Genomic DNA, 22,300 nt, shown 5'->3' with positions numbered 1-22,300 from the left:
TAAATGGCTGCTTTTCTTTGGTTAATATGCTCAGTCCCTCCTTTTCTCCTTCTTTAAACTCCCATGAGGACTGCCCCTGTTACATGTGCTCTTACTCTTCATGGTAACCATTAGTTTGTGAGCACTCTTTTTTTTTTTTTTGCTTGTTTAGGCTCAGAAACTCATTTGCGCTCATGCTCACTCCCACTCCTTGGGCTGCAGCTGCCTCCTCCTCCTTCTCCTACCTCCTGCTTGTTTATTATTTCTTTCCTGCTAGCTCTTTGGTGTGTGTTTAGCTTTGGCTCCCAGCTGTCCCTGCACCACCAACTCCTGCCCATCAAGTTCACTTAATCTCCTTGTGCCATGCCAGCCTTCCACCACCACGTCCCACCCGTATTTTTAAACACAGTTATTAAAGTCCATTGTTTCAATACTTTACTTTCATGAAATAAAACACGTTTTAAAAATTGTAAGACTGTGTTTCAGTAAAATGCTGTACATTTTAAGACAAGTGTTGAAAACTATATATTTTCAATAATTTCTAGCCATTAGTCTTGTAATCTATCATGCTCATGTATATCTTAATACTTATTGTGGTGGCATTTTCTTAAAGATTGAGATCAATATTTATGAAGCCTTTGCCTTGTCCTTGCAATACGTAAGGTGACGCAAGGACCACACAAACGCTTCTGTAATATTTACAAAGCCTGATTTGACTGGATTTGCATGGCTTTGTAAAGAAATGTAAAGCAAGACATCTGCTAGCACTGCATTACGTTACATTTCCACTTGGGAGGTGTTCCATGGGAAGAGCAAGGGTGTTCCCATGCATCCACCCAGGGTTTTTGGCACATTCCCAGATTCACAAAGACTTGTAAATCTGGGAATGCGAAAAGATGATACGCCTTACAAAGTAATGTGTAGAGAGGAGAAATATTGTTATTCCCCTCATTATTTCCTCTTTCCACATGTGCTGCATTCTGCAACACATACAATGAAAGGGGAAAATACCACAAAGAAATGTTTTTGCGCTGGAAGGTTTCCTTTCCTGCATAAAAACAATCCTGCCTGCAATGCAGGCACCCTTGCACTATGGTGCAAGGGGTTCTGCTTTGGTGCTAGGCTGCACACAGAACACCAGCTGAAGGAGAGAGCAGAAATGCTCCATATCTTTTTAAATATGGAGCATTTCTGCTCTCTCCCTTTCACACAACATTGCACAGCAACCTTGCCACCTACCCTGTTTGCGTGAAAGTGTAGTAAATGTGCACCTTCATGTTCTAATGAATAGGGATTGATTATCAAGCAGAGTGCCTACACTGAGCTATGTCAAACACAGTACAATATTTGCTTTGTTGACACGATATGGAATCTGTATCTGTCAATGTCTATATTACTGGTGCTATATGGAAAAACCTTCATTCCTCCTATAAATGTAAGGGCCTGTTTAAAAATTAAGATTTAGAAAGTCCAATGTGCTTTGGAACTCTGGTTCTGATTTTTCCAAATGTGTGTTTAAAATGCACTTTGACATACTTCTTTATATATTTCATTGGGGAGGTAACCCAATAAATAAATCTTTGAATCCTAGGATTTTCTGGCCACTTTTCTGGCCTACTCTGCTTTCACGTTCACTGTTTGCCCCTCTTCTATAAAACCGGTCTAGAATGCGCACTTAAGAGACACGCATGTAAGTGGTCTTGAATACATGACAAATTGAAATTTTCTTTACCAGTTCAATGCAAGTTTCTAAATCACATTTACACATCCCTAATTAACAGCAAAGCACAATGCCTGTGACAGAGGTTATCAGTTTATCTCTACAATAAAGGCATTTAGGCCTTTTTTATATTTGGCATCTACACCATTCATGGAAAACATATTGTAATCGATGCTTAAACGGATGTTGGAATGGCCACTTCAGCCATTAACTTATTTTGCTCCAGAACAAACAACCACTAAATTGAGAGTGTCAATGACATCTTGGATAAGCACACATGAGTATTTGTTTCACTTTGATTTGTTGTTGTCTGTATGGGTGTTTCTTTCCACCACCAATAGAATGCTAATGGAACAATTTTACATGTGTAATCAGTCACCAAGTGACCTGGTAGTACTGGGAAGTGAGTAATGACGAAAGGCATCTGAAAAATGGATGCTATAGTAAATCAAACTCTATTTTTCTCTTATTGTTCTATGATGGCTGCTACATTTACAAACAGTTGATGAGCGTGCTGTGAATCCCATCTGGCACCAGCATATTTTAACTTCTATATTCTAAAAAGCTTTACACAATATATAAGTTGAATTTCTTTAACCTCACTGATTTGTACTCAATATTGAGTTTTAACCCCTTCAGTGCCCATGACGAGCTGGACTCGTCATGGGCTGCGGTGGCGCTGTGCCCATGACGAGTCCAGCTCGTCATGAACTCCGCCCGCTAATGCAAGGCGCGGCACTGGGCGGGGAAAGGGGCGGGCATGCAAGGGGTTAAGTATTTGTAATACACTTTCTAAAGTACTTGAGATCTTCTTAGAAGTGCACAATTTGTCTCCTAAGTCATATTGAAAACCTTTGATCTGATTTTGTTTATATTTAAGGCAGTGGCGAAAATCTTAACCGAGATTACTCCAGATGTTCTTAATGTGGCACAGATCGTTTATTTGTTGTGATAATCAGAAACAGTTTTGATAAGCAGACTCATCTGGAATGTTTATGCTATTATAAGTTAGTTGACAATTAATTATACCAATACATTTATGAGGAGATCCATACCAGTTCTATTGCAATTTTACTTAAAGTGTAGCTCTCAGTTTTGTTCATTACCAAAAACACAGTAAACATAAGTGAAGGTTTTGCAGCACATTCAAAAAGGAAATAACAAATGAACTACATGATTTTTATTCATACAACATTGACCCTTTGAAAAAATTAGCTCATAGTGTCTTTTGGTGGCTGTGATAAATTGGGCGGTTGGTTGACTGGGAGGTGAGCCCTGGTCAAGTAAAAGCCACAATTCCTTGCAGGGTGAACCACTAAAAGTCACTAAATTAACCTGTGCTTATCCCTTGGTAGTTTTGCACAAAAAACAGTCAGACTTAACATAGTGGCTATGTGTAAAGTATTTATGCAGCACACAAACAGCATTAAAGTGTAAACGCAATACAAAAAAAATCCCAACTCAATTTATAACAATAGAGTAAAATTGAATACATTATTTGGCACCAAAAACCACAAAAATCCAATCAGTAAAACTGGAGGACATAAACCGCCTGATTACGCTGTCGGGCGCACATATGCCCTCCCGACACAGTTGCAGTCTCGGGACCAACAGACCTCCTGTCGGCAGTCCCGACACTGCTATTACAATGCGACCGCACATGGTGTGGTGCCATTTCTCTATGGGAGCTTGTGCTGCGGCCGTAAACTGGCCATAGCACAAGCTCCCATGGAGAAATGGGATTTTCGGTTAATCCCTGCACCGTGTGGCAGACACCCCACGGTGCATGCCACACGGTGCAGGGATTAACCCTCGGCCTCCAACCAGAGGCTACAGGGAAAAGGGGGCCCTGCTAGGGGCCCCCAAAGTCACTTTCTGACAGGTTTTTCATATCGGAAAGCCTGACATGGAAAGCCTGTCAGAAATTGACATCGTAATCCCGATGGCGGAAAAACAGTCCTTAGGGATTACGGTGAGGCCTCTGACTGGCCGATGGACTCCTTGAGCCTGTCGGAATATAGCTGGAAGGACTGGCCAGTTTCACTTTTGACCACCTGCATTGTAATGCGACGGTCTCAAGTGAAACCTACAATGTGACTCAGAAAGCCTCTGACCGAGACGCATAGTCGGGACAAAGTTGACAGTTAAAGTCGACCATGATGGAGCACGGTTTGGATACAAGAAGTGGATTGGGCTCAGCCAGCGCTTATCTTCGGACTTAGAACAATTTCTGGATTAAAATGTCTGAGAAGGTAAAGTTCAGCGGTGCAAGGCTGCAGGAGGTGTCCCATGAGGGAGCGCCATCGTCAGCTGGCCTTGGGTCGAAGCAGCAATGAAACTTTCTATGTTCAGTCTTAGTCTTCAAAATGGAAGTTGAAAAATGAGTCTGAAGGCAGTAACTGATGACAGTTCGATGAGGTCGAATACCCCTTTGGTAAAGGACCACTGAAATGGATTTGCTGCTGTGGAGAAGAACGTAGCGGGAGAAGCTGCAATGTCAATCTGGCTGGTGATGCACCTCAGGCAGATAGGTAAGCAGTTTGCTCCCAGTCTTGTTCTGGTTCTCTGGCACGTTTTGGCCAAATTCTGTCCTCAGTTTTGGAAAATGGCCATCTGGGCACCTTTAGCACCACATCCAAGTGACCAGGACTGGTGGGACAACTCTTCGGGGTTTAGGATTCACTCAAGCTCGGTACAGGTGTGGGTTCAAGATGGTGGGAGCTTGTTATGTCTCTGTGGCTCTGAACACGAGGCCAGCTAACTAGCCCTTGAAGTCACTTCTGGTAGTATTGGGTGCAGGCATAGATGCATGGCTCAACAGGAGGGCTGGCCTCTGAGGGTGGTTCAAGGCAGGCTCCAGGAAGGATGACAGTCCTCCCAGGTACAGCAGCAGTCTGGCAGAATACACAGCACGTCACAGCAGCAGGCAGTCCTCTGAGAGACCATCCGCAGGTTCAGTAGTGAACCTAAGAGTAGATCTGATGGTCCTATTTTTAAACCCTGCTGCCTTCTTCTGGAAGGTAGGAGAAGCGTCTGGAAAGGTTTTTAAAGTACATTGGTTTCCCTGCCTCCCCTGCCCTGGCTCCAAGCTGGCTGCAGTGACAATACAGAATTGTTAGACCCTCTGTGGGAAGACAGATCAAAGTCTAGTCATATACTAGTGGGGCTGTGCTCAGTTCTACCCCTATTCTGCCAGCAGATGGCTCTTTCAGGCACACCTAATCCTTATTGTGACTGTCTGCATGGTATTTAAAAGGTCTATCTATCAGCCACACCCATGTCATGTGACCCAGGACAAGCTGCAGGCACGAAGGGCAGGAAAATTCCAACTTTCTAAAAGTGGTGCTTTTATAATAGAAATGAAAATCCGACTTTACCCTTCAAGAAAGTTTTTCATTTTAATTTCATTGGTAGCAAACATGATCTATCTTCCTCCTCTCAGTTAGGAATGACAGCTTATTAAATGAAATAAGGAATCCCCAATGTTATCCTATGGGAGGTGGAGAACTCACTGTAGTGAAAAACGAAGTTGAGAGTTTTTTCACTGCCAGGAAATGTAAAACCTAAGAGTACGGGTCCAACCTTTTAAATACACAGCACCCTGTCCTATGGGCTGCATAGGGCCTACCTTAGGGGATACTTATAGGTAATACAAAGGGAAGTTTAGAGCTTGGCAAGGTGGGCTAAATGGCAAGTTGACATGGCAGTGAGAGACTGCATTCAGGCTGCAATGGTAGGCCGGGTACATGTTCTGGAGGGCTACTTAAGTAAGTGGCACATTAAGAGCTGCATGCCCACCAGTAGCACTGAATTTACAGGCCCTGGGTCTATGGTATACCACTCTACAAGGGACTTATGAGTAAATTGAGTATGCCAATTCGGTGTATGCCAATCAAACCATCTTTAGGGGAGTGAGCATAAGCACTTTAGAGCAGTGGTAAAGTGCACATAGTCCTAAGACCAACAAAAGCAAAAGTCCAATGAAAATTCAAGGTAAGTTGGCAAATCTTTGTGGGAAGACCATCCTAAGGCTGACAGGTCTAACAGCGGCCCAGACAATATTGATATTTTTAAAATGTAGATATATCACAAATGGAGTTATGCAAATCTTAGGGACTATTACTGCCTCTGCAGAGGAGAGTGGAGATAAGTCATGGGTTCAACAACTATCCAGACTGTGCCACCTGTGATTGGTTTCTTGGCTTTGGACCTGGTGTCTTAGAGTCACACTCATCCAGAGTGTTATATACTCTTAAATGATTTAGTGGGAGACATGGGAAGTGGCGAGGAACATACAGACTCCCATTGCTGGTATGGATTCTCCAAATACCCATTAAATACCTTAACATTTTCTTTGCATTGTTGCGCGCTTGCTTTCTTAGCTGAAATATGCAATAGCAGCAATGATTTCTCACCTGAAAGGATCCGACTATAAGATCGAAGACAAGCTTGACTTCCACATTCACATTGTCAGGCAGGAAGGCAAATATAGAATAATGAATTCCAAACAGAGGTATGAGCAGAAGTGTGGATTTAGCCAGTCGCCTGTTCAGTAGAAAAATATAAATAATTAATAACAAAGCAGTGCAGGAATTCATAAAGAACTGGGATAATTGTAGGGTATAGCTGGCCCCCACTATAAGCAAATATCGAGCCCAAACAGTGGCAAGTTCCTCACCATCACCTGCAAACTCATCACTAGCAACACCAATAACTATTTCCCATTACTGAAAAATAAAAATTGCCCAACGCTACATGGTTTGCTTTGCTTTTACAAATCTTTTGCAGATAGGAGGACACTATGGGCCTGATTTAGAGTTTGCTAGATGGGCTACTTCATCACAAATGTGATGAATATCCTATCCCCCGTTTTAAAAGTACATTATGGTCATTGGCACTTTTATCAGGGTGGAGTGGATATCCGTCACATTTGTGATGGAGTAACCCGTCCTATGTCTGTTACCTAGAGCAAACTGTTTCCCAAATGGTCTGGCCCATCAGCCAAATGAAAAGAGCACAAGGCTTTTGTGCCCATCCCTCAGATCTGTGACTGGGGTGAGTGTTTGAAAAGTTTCAGCACTCCGTCCGTCATCTCTTTTTGTTTGCTTTCATTCTCTACCACAGCATCTAGATGCAAACTGCATGCTCATACTCACAAAACATTGTTTTGTCAAAATGAGGGTTAGTACTTTATAAATGTTAACAGCAATTTATTAATGTTTTCAATGTAATTATCTCTACACTGCAGAACATAATTGACGCACTAAGCAGTCTTCACTAAATTCACTGTCTGAGACTTCCTCTCAGGTAGTGGTGTTGGGAAACTTTAGGAACAATGCTGGCTGAGCCAAGCGTGTTCCGACAATGCAATCACCACCAAGCATGCCTTAACCACGCATATGCATGATTAAGGCACTGCGTGGTCTAGCTGCTGCTGGGCAAAAGCAGGAAGGATTTGGGAGAGCCAGAGGACACGGTGAGGTAAGTGGGGCTGCACTGGAGTTATGGGGGGTGGGGGATAATTTTGTGTGGGTTGAAGGGGAAAGTTTTCTGGGCTGGGGGTCGGGTAAGGTTTCAGGGCGGGCGGTCAGGGTAGTTTTCAGGTCTAGGGGGCGTGGTAGATTCAGGGCTTGGGGGGATCAGGGTAGTTTACAGAGCAGGGGAGTCATGGTTGTTTTCAGGGCTGTGGTGGGGTGAGGGAAATGTTTAGGGCTCAGGATGGGGTAGTTTTTAGGGCTTAGGGCAGGGCGGAGTAGATTCTAGGGCTTAGGTGGGCAAGGAATTTTTTGGGGCTGGAGGGGAGGGGTTGGCTTTTAGGAGGGAGGGGTAGTTTTAGGCGTCAGGGTTGGGACTCAGGGCCATTTTAGGGCAATGGGTGTGGGGCAGGTATTGGGTAGCTTTTAGGGCTTTGGGAGGGCAGGATAGTTTTTAGGATGGGGCAGGGAAGCTTTTAAGGCTTGTTGGGGAGGGGACTGATTTTCAGGAGGAAGGGGTAGTTTTAGGGCACAGGGCAGGTGTAGGGTTTGGGGGTTAAGACTTACTGGTAAAGTCGTCACCAGAGATATGGCTTTGCCATACATGCCTTACCAATGCATATTTCATTGTAAAGGCATGCATGGTAAAGGCATATGTGTGGTTAAGACTTACATGATTGAGACCGCGTGGAACCAGCATGCGTGGAAATACATGTGTGGTTCCATCACACAACCAGTAGTGTCCAACATATTTTGACAAGGCCAGATCCATGACACATGTTAGGATATCTGCTGACTATGTAATGAGTTACATCCAGAATCATTCCATATAAATTCACTTTTCATGGTTGTCTTGATAATCTCGCCTTTTGCAACGATGTTGAACAGCTCCTGCTTGAAGGTGATATATTTTAAGACATTACTTATGCACAATTACAAAAATCTGATATGGACAGAATAGAAAAACATGATTACATGTTAAGAAGGCCTGGCAAAACTTGAACGATTGCAGCAAAATTTGCAAACTGAAACTGACCCAGATGAATGCCAAGCACACATAGCCCCACATTTCATTTGTTAAAAAAGTCCAGGGACCCAAGGATTTTTTTAGTAGCTCACTACTGACACTGCCAGGGTTGCTGAATACTAAGGCCACCCACTATTAATTTTACCTCTTGCCTCTATTATCCATCACCCTAAACTTTCTGCTTCATTACCACACTCTTGCCTGTCATTTTACATTTCTGCATATTCCATTTGTCTTACTGTAAGCATGGCCTATCTTTACAGACCTCAAAAAGTGATCAAGCGCGGTTGTTAGAAGACTCAAAATTATACCATTTCAAAATTAGAATTTTCCATTTTCCATTTTGCAGATTTTGATTGCTGACTTCAATTATTTTCTTGCTATGCTTTGGACTCTGAGATATTGAATCCAAAGGATTCTAAAAGGCAAATTGTAGCAAGCTGCCAACATCACCAGCTTGACTTCAAGCCTTGCAGACGAAACAGTGAGAAACACGTTCTTCCACAGTACAGAGTCACCACGATAGAATTGATAATGCGTGGGCCTCCTTTGGAAAACCTATTTCCATTGTGAATCTGGTTTACAAGTGCCAATAACTGCATGTAATAATGCAAGTTAGTCATAAAAGGTTACCTATTTTCCAATTGAGTGCAATATTACAACCCTGATGGTGTGATATTAGGCATCAGCAAATCCCTCTGAAGGGGTGAGAAGTTGGCTTTCCACAGCGAGGTTTCTCTAGGAAGTTTGGGAATACGCAAAAACAACAGTTGATGGACAGAATGCAGAACAATGTCATACATTCACCCCAGTACAGAGATGTGGGCCTATATCCATCGTTTTTTTGCTCACCATGCCGCTCCAGTTTGAACCCAGCCATATGCAAATCAGTCTTGACCCTGTGCCTCATGGGAACAGTCCAGCCTGAACTGCCAAGCCAGGTCCTCCCTGGACTGGAAACAAGCATCCTAGGACCGGTTTCGGGAATACCACAAATTCCAGAGTTATGGGCCTATTTACTAAAACATTTTTGACTATGGGGAGTAGTACTAGAATAGTATTCTTTTCTTCATCTCAGAAACTTACAACCTCCAGTAGTAAAAGAAAAGAGAGGACACATATCTTTCTATTTGTACTGATTGTGTATGAATATTCTCATTTCATTGCCAATGAATATGTTTTGGGGCTAATTCACCAATGCATGAAAGAGAAAGTAAAAGAGTACTACAGGAGCACCACTTTATGAACTCCAAAACGCCTTTCTGAATTTGTCTCCTGTTTACACTCAAACTACTCTCCATGTGTCACTTGAAACTAGACAGAGATTTATTTCTATCAAGGGCATGAATATTTCCCTAACCAGGATGGTAAGGGAAAATTATTTTTACTGGTATAGTGAAAGAAAACTACCCATTTCCACAAAAATACGCCATTGGACAAAAGTGAAAGCAAACATAATTGCACAGCATGTACAATTGTGATGAGGTAATACAAATGTGCACAAGTAAAAATCAATTCACAATAGTTTTCCAGGGGGATTTATGGAAAACTGCTACTGGTGCACCTTTTTATTGCAAAACCCACAGGAGGGCATAACTTAAAAGATACAGATTTATTTGTTATAAACAACTGTGCATGAGTGTTTTTCTATCACATTATGTGGCATGTGTGCAATGAAGTGATGGAGTGCGGCGTTAGCCTTCCTGGCTTAACGCTGCACTCCGCCACTTCAGAAATGCAGGGCTGCACCATATTTACAACAATATGGTGCAGCCCTGCATTTCCCCTACGCTGGTGCTCAACTTAGCAGCCTATGACCAACGCAAGCAACTTTTCACCATAGTGCAAGTGTGTCTGCACTGAGGGGAGGATTGTTTATGTACTTCCTGAACATAAACAATCTTTAAATAACATTTTGTAACTATTATGTGTGCTGCTTAATACAGAACACAGAAATTGCAAGACATAATTTATTTGGGGGATTGTTTATGTGCAGGAAGGAACGAGAAATAAAGCATTTCTATTCGTTTCGCATGTTTAACACCAGGTTTTCCCTGGTCTTAATTTTGGCTCTGCCCCCAATTAACGCCACCCTTGCAAATGGGGGCAGCATCAAAATCAATGGGTGTTGATGTGGAACACCCACCGCAACACCCATTACCCTCCTCTTTCACGCTAAGTACAGAGTGAAAGGGTGCCTTATTTATAAGGCAGCATTAAGCCATGTTAAGTGGCTTAACGCTGCATTGTAAATAAAGCGAAGCCCCTATCGCCATCACACCTTCACTAAAAGTGACGTTGTGGTGGTGATAGGGGCTTGTAAATATGCCCCTGTGTGTATCCCATGGCTGTGTCAGAGACAGTATTTGCTAGAAGAAGAGGAAGTTGCTACCCTAACACAGATGTTAACTCAACCGGTTGGGGCAGCCTCTGGAAGAATACTCTGGTTGTTTTTCCTTCTCCTCATCTTTACATGAGATATATATTATTCATTAAATTATCATACACTACCATGAAGGCCTCTTGGTACTACACCAAAAAGGAGGAGAGACCATGATCTTAAGGAGCAATAAAATTGTCTCTGCAATATTTTAGAAAACAGTGCATCAGCCCCAGTGGCATAACGAAAATTAAGGAGACCCCCCTGCAAAGTTCATGGAGGCCCTCCCCTCAAGACTCACTTAGGAGATCTCACCCCAGGGTACTGCGCTGAGGGCCCCCATGGAGCTCAGGGGCCTCCCTGCACTGAGGGGCTGGGGGCCTTTGTTACACCACTGATCAGCCCTTGTCCAAAATTTAGCATGCGTTTCTTTGAGTAGGTCGTTCATATGTAATATATGTTTTTAAATCATTGTACCTATACTTTAAGTGCATTAAAATGAATCCACTGAGTTCCGGAAGGAAGGCATAAACACTGAGGCCCTCATTACACCCAGAGTGGTACGTCTGGTACGCCTGGGTAAAGTAACGCAGGGTGCAACGGCGAGTGTTTCTGGGACTAGAATGATCAGATCTAAAGTCCTAGAATTACCAGATCTGAAGTCTCCCAGCTCGATGGTTATGGGCTTCTCAGAGACGTTCAGAGGATGGAGATGGAGTTGAGGCAAGAAGTATTCCACAGCTCCAACCCACCGCCTACTGCAGTCCAATGGGAGCAGCTAATGCTCCACCCAAACAGCCACAGGGATGCTCGTCACACCTGCCCTCCTATTCAATACCCCACCTCTAAACAGGAGTCCAGCTGAAATTTTCCGCCAGCTCAGAACAGGTGAAGAATGTCAGTGTTAGTTTTTCAATGAAATGGTGAAATTGAAAAGGCTCCCAGTAAATCTGAGTGCTGCAACAGTTATTCTCAATTTCAGGGTTGAAACATTTGTCAAGGCCAGAGTGTACAGTGGATATGCTGGCTGCTGAACCTCTGGTGTCTATGCTTCAAACTCCTGCCAACTCGTAATGAGACCCTGCGGGCCCGATTTATCATGGGGGTTGCATGCAATGTGGTACATGCATGACACAACCCCAAAATGTGACTTATCAAGCCATGTAAGGCCATTTTGCATGCCCCTGAGTGGCTTGACAAATCAGGAGTAATGCAACGCAGCACAAATCGCTGTGCTGCATTACCACGCAACTCCCATGGATTTTGAAGCATTACCATATTTACCATTACCAGGGGAAGCATAACAAGCAGAAATATCTTTATTTCTCCTCGTAACTTCCTCTTTCTATGGGTGATGCATTGTGCACCACACAGAGATACAGGAATATGCCTCAGGGGATTGTTTTTGTGCAGGAAAGTGTCCCTTCCTGTACAAAAACAATCCTGTGCCCCCACAGCCGGTCGCTCCCACTCCACTGCTCTGCCGCCTACCTGCCTGCCGCTGCCTATCACCTAGCGCTGCCTACCGCTGCCTAGCGCCTAGCGCTGCCTACCGCTGCCTAGCGCCTAGCGCTGGTTGGAGACCACCACTCACCTCCTCCACGCCGCCGCCTTCAGCCTGCTGCCTGCGACCTCACAGGTACCGGCTGCCACGCTCTGCCTGCCGCAGCTTCCCCTTCACGCCCGCTGACCACGGCCGCTGACCAGGTCACGCCCCCTCCGCTTTTCCCGCCGCCGCTGCCCCAGTCTCCTCCTTCCTGCTCCCGCCTGCAGTCCCGCCTCCCCGCCCTGCCCATTGGCCACCCCGCTCCCGCCTCCTGACTGACCCTCCCTCCCGCCTCCTTATTAAGGGGACCGTGGCGGGCTGGTCAGTGTGACCCCCTGTGCCCCCACAGCCGGTCGCTCCCACTCCACTGCTCTGCCGCCTACCTGCCTGCCGCTGCCTATCACCTAGCGCTGCCTACCGCTGCCTAGCGCCTAGCGCTGCCTACCACTGCCTAGCGCCTAGCGCTGGTTGGAGACCACCACAGTCCCGCCTCCCCGCCCTGCCCATTGGCCACCCCGCTCCCGCCTCCTGACTGACCCTCCCTCCCGGCTCCTTATTTATGTCACCCCCTGAGCGACCGCGCAGCGGACGCGCGCAGCGGGAGCGCCGACTGAGCGCCGAAGGTGCGCCAAAGGTAAGCCCGTCTGCGCCCGTCGCCTTCCTCACAGAAACCTGGATGAACGACTCCTCAGCCCCCGACATCGCCATAGCCATCCCGGACGGCTACAAGATCATCAGGAGGGATCGCAACAACCAGACCGGAGGAGGGATCGCCATCGTACACAAAAGCACCATTCGCATCTCGACTGACTCCACCGACGCATTCAACACCGCCGAATACCTGCACTTCCAGATCCACACCGACCCCAAGACTACCCTCAGAGGCACCCTCATCTACAGACCCCCGAGACCACGCGCACAGTTCTGCGAAGACATCACAGACTTCATCAGCCCTCACGCCCTCCCCTCCGCCGACTACATCCTCCTCGGGGACCTCAACTTCCACTTGGAGAACAACAAGGACCGCAACACCATCACCCTGCTGGACAACCTCGCCAACCTCGGACTCCAGCAACTGGTCAACACCCCCACCCACTACGCCGGCCACACGCTCGACCCCCTCTTCTCATCCAGCAAGCACGTCACCTTCAGCCACTGCACCGGACTCCACTGGACTGACCACAGCTGCGTCCACTTCAGCTTCAAGAAGAACACGGTCCACCACCACCCGAAGCAGGTTCCCCACAGAAACTGGAGCAAGATCACCGTCGACCAGCTCACCACCTCCCTCAGCCAGAACCCACCGGTCAGGACAACGGACCCTAACACAGCAGCCCTCGACCTCATGCAATGGCTGACCTCCTGTGCCAACGACCTCGCCCCACTGAAGAACCCACTCACCAGGCCCAGAAGCAAAGCCCCCTGGGTCACCGACGAACTCAAGGACTCCAAGAAGGCCTGCCGCACCCTCGAGAAGGCCTGGCTCCTTGACAAGACCACCGACAACATGACCGCCCTCAAACTCGCCACCCGCAGACATCACCAGCTCATCCGCACCACCAAGAAGAAATCTTTGAAGGAACGACTGGACAAGAACGCCCATGACAGCAAGGAGCTCTTCAACATCGTCAAGGAGTTCTCCAACCCCAGCACCGGCAACAACGACATCACTCCCTCGCAGGACCTCTGCGACTCCCTCGCCTCGTACTTCCACCGCAAGATCGCCGACATCCACAACAGTTTCGGCGCTCCACCCCCGCACCCATCGACCGAACCTACGCACCCCGCCGCTATCCTCCAGACATGGACCAAAGTGACCCCCGAAGACACAACACGCATGATGAACACCATCCACTCCGGATCTCCGACCGACCCATGCCCCCACCATGTCTTCAACAAGGCCGCCTCTACCATCGCACCCCACCTCCGAGACATCATCAACGCCTCCTTCGACACAGCCACCTTCCCGGAGAGCTGGAAGCACGCCGAGCTCAGCGCACTACTGAAGAAACCAACAGCGGACCCGACCGACCTCAAGAACTTCCGCCCAATCTCGCTCCTTCCATTCCCTGCCAAAGTCATCGAGAAGGTCGTCAACCAGCAGCTGGCCGCCTTCCTCGAGACGAACGGATCCCTCGACCCATCGCAATCCGGATTCAGAGCCAACCACAGCACCGAGACCGCCCTCATCGCAGCCACCGACGACATCCGAGCCCTGCTTGACAACGGGGAAACTGCGGCACTCATCCTCCTTGACCTCTCCGCAGCATTTGACACTGTCTGCCACCGCACCCTAGTCCAACGCCTTAACGACACCGGCATCCAGGGGAATGCTCTGGAATGGATCATCTCATACCTCTCCGGCAGAACACAGAGAGTACGCCTCCCTCCGTTCCGCTCTGAGGCCACCGAAGTCATCAGCGGCGTCCCGCAAGGATCGTCGCTCAGCCCTACTCTCTTCAACATCTACATGAAACCCCTCACTGCCATTGCACGCCAACACAACCTCAACATCATTTCCTACGCCGATGACACCCAGCTGATTCTCTCCCTCACCAGAGACCCCGACACCGCCAAAGCCGACCTACACGAAGGGATGAAAGATGTCGCCGAATGGATGAACATCAGCCGCCTGAAGTTGAACACGGACAAGACAGAAGTCCTCATCCTGGGACCGTCGCCCTCCGCATGGGACAACTCCTGGTGGCCCCCGGCCCTGGGCACCGCACCCAAGCCAACGGACCACGCACGCAACTTGGGCGTCATCCTGGACTCCTCCCTATCGATGACCAGACAAGTCAACGCCGTCTCCTCATCTTGCTTCCACAACCTCCGCATGCTCCGCAAGATCTTCAGATGGATCCCGACCGAGATCAGGAAGACTGTCACCCAGGCCCTCGTCACCAGCAGACTAGACTACGGAAACATCCTCTACGCCGGTACAACAGCCAAGCTTCAGAAAAGACTTCAGCGTATCCAGAACGCCTCCGCCCGTCTCATCCTGGACGCCCCCCGACGCAGCCACATCTCGAGCCACCTGAGAGACCTGCACTGGCCCCCTGTCAACAAGAGGATCACGTTCAGACTCCTCACCCACGCACACAAATCCCTCCACGACCTGGGCCCAAGGTACCTCAACGACCGCCTGACCTTCTACACGCCCACCCGACAGCTACGATCCGCGAACCTCGCCCTCGCCGTCGTCCCTCGCATCCAGAGAGCCACCGCCGGAGGAAGATCCTTCTCCTACCTGGCGGCTAAGACATGGAACTCCCTGCCCGTCCACCTGCGGCTGACCCAGGACCACCTCGCCTTCAGGAAACAGCTCAAGACCTGGCTGTTCGAGCAGTAGCAGACCCCCTCCCCCAAGCGCCTTGAGACCCTTCCGGGTGAGTAGTGCGCGATATAAATTCCATGATTGATTGATTGATTGATTGCAAAGTAGGCACCCTTGCACCATGGTGCAAGGGTGCCTGCATTGGCACTAGGCAGCCCATTGTGCGCCAGCGCTGGGGAACAGCAGGAAGGGCTGTATTGAGATAAATACACTGCAATTTTTGTCCTTTCCCTGTAATGCAGCGCAGCAAAGTGACTTGCTGCGCTGCAATACTTTAGATAAATAAGGCTGTGTGTATTTATTTGTTTAGTGTATATCTATACCTGCAGGCAAAGTCCAGAAAGAGGAGGAAGGGCCAGTGAGGGCAGACTATCAGGGTGACGGAGGGCCGCTATTGGCGTACTATGGACAGTGCTTATTGGTTGTTTTGTTTGACTACATATTTCCCCAGGGTAGATGGGAAATGTAGTCTGTTGTTAAAATTTGCATGCTGTGTAAATAAAGTGAAGAATAGAAGGCATAATCCTCGCCTCTGAGTCCTTAATAGAATTGAAACTTTCCGTTACGGTAGCTAGGAAATTTTTCATTCTCCTACACTTCTACCAAGTGTGGGGTGTTCCCTTTCCTAAAAAAGAAGTGGATTTCCTTTTGCAGGAACTAATCTCTGTCCACTTCTTTTAGAGGAAGGGGTAGATGATATGATGGTAAATGTCCATTACATGCTTATGGGCGTTCTCAAACTGAGAAGACTATCTGGGCATAATTACCCCAGCTCCACCTTATTCAGAGGACTTACACCTGCAGAATTGGATTCATACAATTACAATATCCTTCTGTTAATGTTTCTTCTATATATGTGCGTTTACAGCACGGAAATGCCTTTATGGATGTTGCACTAGTATTTCATTGATAAAAGCCACATCAGTGACATAACTAATAATGATATAACGGTACACAAGTTACCTTTTTTGATGACGGCTGAAAGACTGCTCACACAAGAACTGCCTGACCACATCGGAGAAATCCTAATTGTATCCCAACTTTGTTATATATTGCAGAGAGAAGAAAAGTACTAATGATTATGTTTGTAATTCTTTAATAATTGAAGTGTGCCAACATTTGCCTTTAGATGGCAGCCAATTCAGTTTGAGACAAAACAGTGAAATTCACCAAAAGGCAACTAATTAACAAAACTAATCAATACCACCTTTCAAAAGAAGGAACTCTAGCACTAAAAGTAATTAAAACAATGGACCTGATGAAAATAATTATCTGAAGGATACATGGGTTTGCAAACTTTACTCCAATAACACCAGTGTTATTCAGTGCCTGCTCTTTCTTCCATCTCGCATTCTAACACATGTCCTAGGAAACATATATTATTCAGGAACACGTTCTCATCAGAGTTGTTTCACATTCTTTTGCTGTGTTTTGGCCCTTACAAATACTTTCTGCACAACTCTCGATCAGTGGTCTGCGGTATGACAAAAATATATGCGAATCCCAGGTGAGCAAATCACTGCTGACCTCCTCCTACATACACTCGAGTGGTGGGAGTTATGTCTTATGGACGACCAACTACATCTGCTCTGACAACCTGTCAACACATCACCAGGAGCAAACTTACTTAAGGCATTAGGCTCGGAGGCAGAGGTATCCGAGGGCAAGAATCTGTGACAAACTTTTCCTCCAGAAACAACTCCTCATTAAATGTACAATTAGATCAGTCTCTGAAAGTGACATATCAGACAGTGGCAACTACTTGAGCCACAGAGGTCATCAGTGTAGGTGAGCTGGTCAGCCAATGCGCTATGTGACCACATTTTACCTATACTTCTGAATATGAGAGTCAGGGAGGAACTAACTGTTCTGCTTGGGTTTTCGGATCAGATAGAACCCGCTCAGCAGAGCCTCTCTAACCCAAACCAGAACAGTACCCCCTCCCTAGGGCCTATTCACACCTAAATAACCACATATATGTACCACCTAAGGACAGGGAATTCCTACTATATATACCAAGACCTACAAGTCACAGCCTCGCGGTCCCAAACGGACCCAGGACTTCCTGCCCAGACGGCAGCCACAGACTTCCTGCCCAGACGGCAGTCACAGCCTCGCGGTTCCAAATGGACCCAGGACTTCCTGCCCAGACGGCAGCCACAGCCTCGTGGTCCCAAATGGACCCAGGACTTCCTGCCCAGACGGCAGCCACAGCCTCGCGGTCCCAAACGGACCCAGGACTTCCTGCCCAGACGGCAGCCACAGCCTCGCGGTCCCAAACGGACCCAGGACTTCCTGCCCAGACGGCAGCCACAGCCTCGCGGTCCCAAACGGACCCAGGACTTCCTGCCCAGACGGCAGCCACAGCCTCACGGTCCCAAACGGACCCAGGACTTCCTGCCCAGACGGCAGCCTTAGACAAGTCACAGCCTCGCGGTCCCAAACGGACCCAGGACTTCCTGCCCAGACGGCAGCCACAGACTTCCTGCCCAGACGGCAGTCACAGCCTCGCGGTCCCAAACGGACCCAGGACTTCCTGCCCAGACGGCAGCCTTAACACGAGTTCATCCTATAATTACCACGACATACAACAAGAGAATCAGTGTTACTATATATCAGATCACACAAAGACAGCTAGTTGAGCACAACTTGTTCCCCAGTTCGAAGGGCTCCTTTCTCCCTTATTCAGTTACCACCTACCTGATCGGGATTAACATCTGTCCATGTCAAGTCACAGCTGACTAGAAGAATAGGTTACCCTCTTACACAAGAACACGTAGCACATATTGCTTTACTACTTTATTTAGTTATTACATACACACTCACGGAACATAATACATATCACATAACCTGCAAAGAAAAGTGAAAGATTGAGTTGTACACTCTAATAGTAAGGGGTTGACATCACCTTGGTCGTATGTAGCCTGCACTCAATGGTCATCTAGGTTCCCTTCTCGTCTGCGCCTCGGCTTCGCCTGGAAGTCACACCTCCGCAATCACGGGTTTACTCCCGTCTCCCTCTCCGAGTCACTGGGACCTCTTCCTCATCGGCTACTCTCTTCTCTTTGGAATATCTATTTCTCGGTTTTTCTCCACCTCCAAGTTTGTCATCTGTCTTCCCTGGAATAAGTAGCAGCTTTACTACTAACGGCCAGGTGCCGCCCATGGACTAGAAGCAAGTGTGTGTATCTGCCTCAAACTTTTACTAATATAGACGTGCATTTCCTCATGGAAAATTCCAGCCCGTAACCTGCCGCCCACCAAATTCTTGTACCTCCCCGTGCCAAGGACACGTTCCCAGCCGGCCGGCCTGATGTAGTGTCTTCGGCATGAAGAAAAATACAATCCTTCGATAAGGGCCGGCCTGAACCGGTTCTCTCCAAGCGAATAACACCTCCTAACTAAAACACTGCCTATGACCTAGAAACATCCCGAGCTGCCAGAGCAGGAGGAAAGATGGAGTCTCTCCCGTTTAAGGCCTACCAGGCCTGAATTCAGCACGGCTCCATGAAATACCCTCACTACAGAACAGATTACCCCTAATACTGACGAATCTATCCCCTAGGATGTATATGCAAACCCTGATCTATGGGGAAGAACACAGGATCATGTCGAAGTGCCTAATAAATAGGCTCTATACACTACTCTAACCCTTAGACTTGAATGGGAAGAGACTGAAGTCACCTAAATCACCCTTCAACACAATAAGACCGGAAAAATCGAGCAGTACATTTCACCCTTGACTTCAGTCTATTATACATTCATTAAATGGAGCTAACATCTGTGGAAGAATAATATTAAACAAAGCTAACTGATCTATGTCTAGTACCAAGTATGCAGAATTGAAATAATGAAGGAATACACTGAATAAAGCAACAGATAGAAATCAAAACAGCAACAGCAATCAAAATACCACCTAATATTTGGCGTAGCACGTGTATATCAGGTAACCAATTAAAGAGCCAGTCAAACCAGCCCTGGTCAATGTGTTTTCTAACTTCTTCTGTTAAGTCACGCAACTTGTCGATGTGAGCACGAATGGATTGTGTATGGTCAGACAAGTTAAAACAACAGAGACCTTCGAAGTCCGAGCAATCATGTCCATGTTTAAGCAAAAGATAATCAATGGCTGCTCTATTTTGCAAAATGGCCCTACGTTCACCCTGGGCGTCTAATAGCATGTCAGACAAAATTGTAGAAGTATGATTAATAGATTTCACCATCCAGCAGGCCATTTTCCCAATAGATTTGGCATTATAAACCGCCAAAGCAGGAACACCAATAATTGAAACAGCTAAGCTAAGGTATTCAGACTTGGAATATAAATGCAAAGATGGGTCACAATCCTCCTGTAACATTACAGTATCTCGAAGCACACGAGAGTTGGCATTCGGATGCGATGCGAACATCAACAAACTGAGTCTCGTAATGGCACAAGGGCCTCCGGAAATGTTTGCAGGGACAAATGGCCAGGAAGTATTACCACATGAGAAAAGCCATCCGGCAGGTAGTAACATCGTGCGATAGTGACTGGGGGTAACTACCAAACTATTACAAGTCATATTGTTCTGAACTGAAACACATGTGGTCGGTGTCCTTTGAAAGCACAAAGTCCGTTCGTGAGTTGTAAACGAAGTGGCGCCTTTTAGTTTTAGGCGCAGACATTCAGAGATCGCACTAGGATTACACGTAAGAAAGAAGCACAAATCACCTTGTGTGATATTATAAGTAAGTATTTGGGACTGGATGGGGGGTTGCTCGTTCGGCAATTCAATACATAGGGGGCAATATACATGGGTAGCAAAATCACCCAGGAGAATATTGGGACGGGCCTTCGAGACATTAAAAATATGAGTTAAAGTTTCCAATGAGGCGGGGACAGCAACCAGGCAGGTCGCCAGAATATCATGTACAGATCTCATCGGTGTCAAACAGAAGTGAGGGGCGTCAGTCACCCTCTTAGCAAGTGCGGTCCAAAAGTTCGATGATGAATCCCATGCAGCGAAGGAACGCAACACTCGGGTTCCCAGTTCATCCCGGGTTGATAGGATCCCTCCTTTCTCGTCGTACCAGTCCGAAAACAGTCCGGCTCCGACACATGCTGCAGCAACAATCCAAAGAATGATCTGAAAGAGAACCAAATACAGGCATTAATCATTCTCGTAAATAACATTTATCAGCCGGGACCGCTTCCCAGCTATCTTTCCCTGGTCTCATAACCAAAATGGTATTATCCTGACCGGTGGCAATGACCTCTGCTTGTTCAGGGGGATTCTTAGGTGACTGCACCCAAACTCTGGCCCCAGGATTATCCGTGGAGCCAAAACCTTTCTGGCCACGTACAGTTAGCAACGTCGGAGCAGTGCCTTTCATTAATACACCACTGAAAACAGGCATTATGAGTAATTGAGCCACTCGGTCAGTGCGATGTATCAGTAAGTCAACCTCACTGCTATTCAGCAGGAGCACCTTAATCTCTCCCTGATAATCACTGTCGATAATTCCTCCAAGCACCTGAATGCCTTTTACAGCCAGCCCCGATCTAGGGGCGATCAATCCGAAATTTCCAGGTGGTATCTGAACACCAACACCTGTCTCTATGATGACTCGATCTCTACTTTTTATAACAATGTCATCCATAGCATGCAAGTCTAAACCTGCCGACCCTGGGGTCGCTCTACATGGAGCCAAAGCTCCGGGAGTAATTTCCCAATACATCACAGTTTCTCTGATTTCATTAGGCATAGCCTCAGCATTCGGGGGAAACAAACGCATGAGTGGAGATTCAGCATTTAAAAAAGGACGATTATTCAAAATCAATAGTGCTTGGGGCAAAAAGTCTCGCCAATTTTTATACTTGTCATCCGTTAACTTACGCAGCTGGTCCTTTAGCAGGCCATTCAATCTCTCCACCAGGCCCGAGGCCTGTGGGTAGTAGGGGATATGGAATATCCATTCAATGTTGTTTTCCGCGCAGAACTCCTGTACCAATCTTCCACGAAAATGGGATGCATTATCAGATTGAATTTGGAATGGCACACCATAGTACATCATAATTAATTCTAATGTTTTAATGGTATTCAATTGGGTAGCTTGCTTACAGGGAAGGGCTACCAGCAGGCCACTGTATGTATCAACAATAGTGCAAACATATTGACAATTCCTACTCATGGGAAGTGGACCAATGTAATCGATCTGCCAAATTTGAGCGGGCAATTTGCCGCGATGTAAATGACCTTTAACAATTTGGAGCACCTTACGCCGTCTGATATGCTGACAAACGGGGCAGTGTAAAATAACATTTTTGATTAAATCTAAGGGAATATAAATTCCTCGATCAGCAGCCCACCTGCTAGTGGCCTTCTCTCCAAAATGTCCTGCCTTCTGGTGTGCCCATTTCGCCAATCCCGCAATATCAGAATCTTGCCTGTCCACCACTGCCTCAGCAATTTTAGACTTCTCATCTGCAATGTTATGAAAAAATTTGTCAAGAGAATCTATCGGGGTGTGAGCGTCCACAAGGAAGATTGTAACAGTACTCTGTGGAAGCATCTCCCGAATTTCTTGCCATAACTCTTTTCCCCATAATTCTTTGGAATGTAACTTCCAATTATGGGAATGCCAAGTTGGCAACCAAACAGCCAGTCCATTGGCAGTAGACCAAGAATCAGTGAAAATATGACATGTACCAGGTAACTCTTGTTTCAAAACTTGGTAAACAGCGTAAAGCTCGGCAAATTGGCTGCTTTTACCTTCACCAGTTGTGCTCAACAATTTCTGTGTGATCGGATTATAGGACACCGCCTTCCAGTGCCGTGTCATCCCTATAAACCTCGC

The 22,300-nt window shown here is 46.8% G+C and overlaps 1 protein-coding gene across 3 annotated transcripts in view; it reads right to left on the bottom strand.

Moving 5' to 3' along the window:
• VIPR1 (vasoactive intestinal peptide receptor 1) overlaps window positions 1–22,300 on the bottom strand; it is an 806,458-nt gene that overhangs the window by 29,165 nt on the left and 754,993 nt on the right. For all 3 annotated transcript variants that reach the window (XM_085628778.1, XM_085628776.1, XM_085628779.1), the window contains exon 11: window positions 6,115–6,244. In XM_085628778.1, coding sequence (XP_085484904.1) covers window positions 6,115–6,244 — 130 coding nt within the window. The remainder of the gene's footprint in view (window positions 1–6,114; window positions 6,245–22,300) is intronic.

Source organism: Triturus cristatus, chromosome 10, assembly GCF_964204655.1.
Source record: "Triturus cristatus chromosome 10, aTriCri1.1, whole genome shotgun sequence".
Taxonomy (NCBI): Eukaryota; Metazoa; Chordata; class Amphibia; order Caudata; family Salamandridae; genus Triturus; species Triturus cristatus.
The sequence above is the reverse complement of the archived record's forward strand: the minus strand, read 5'-3'. Positions and strand labels throughout refer to the sequence as shown.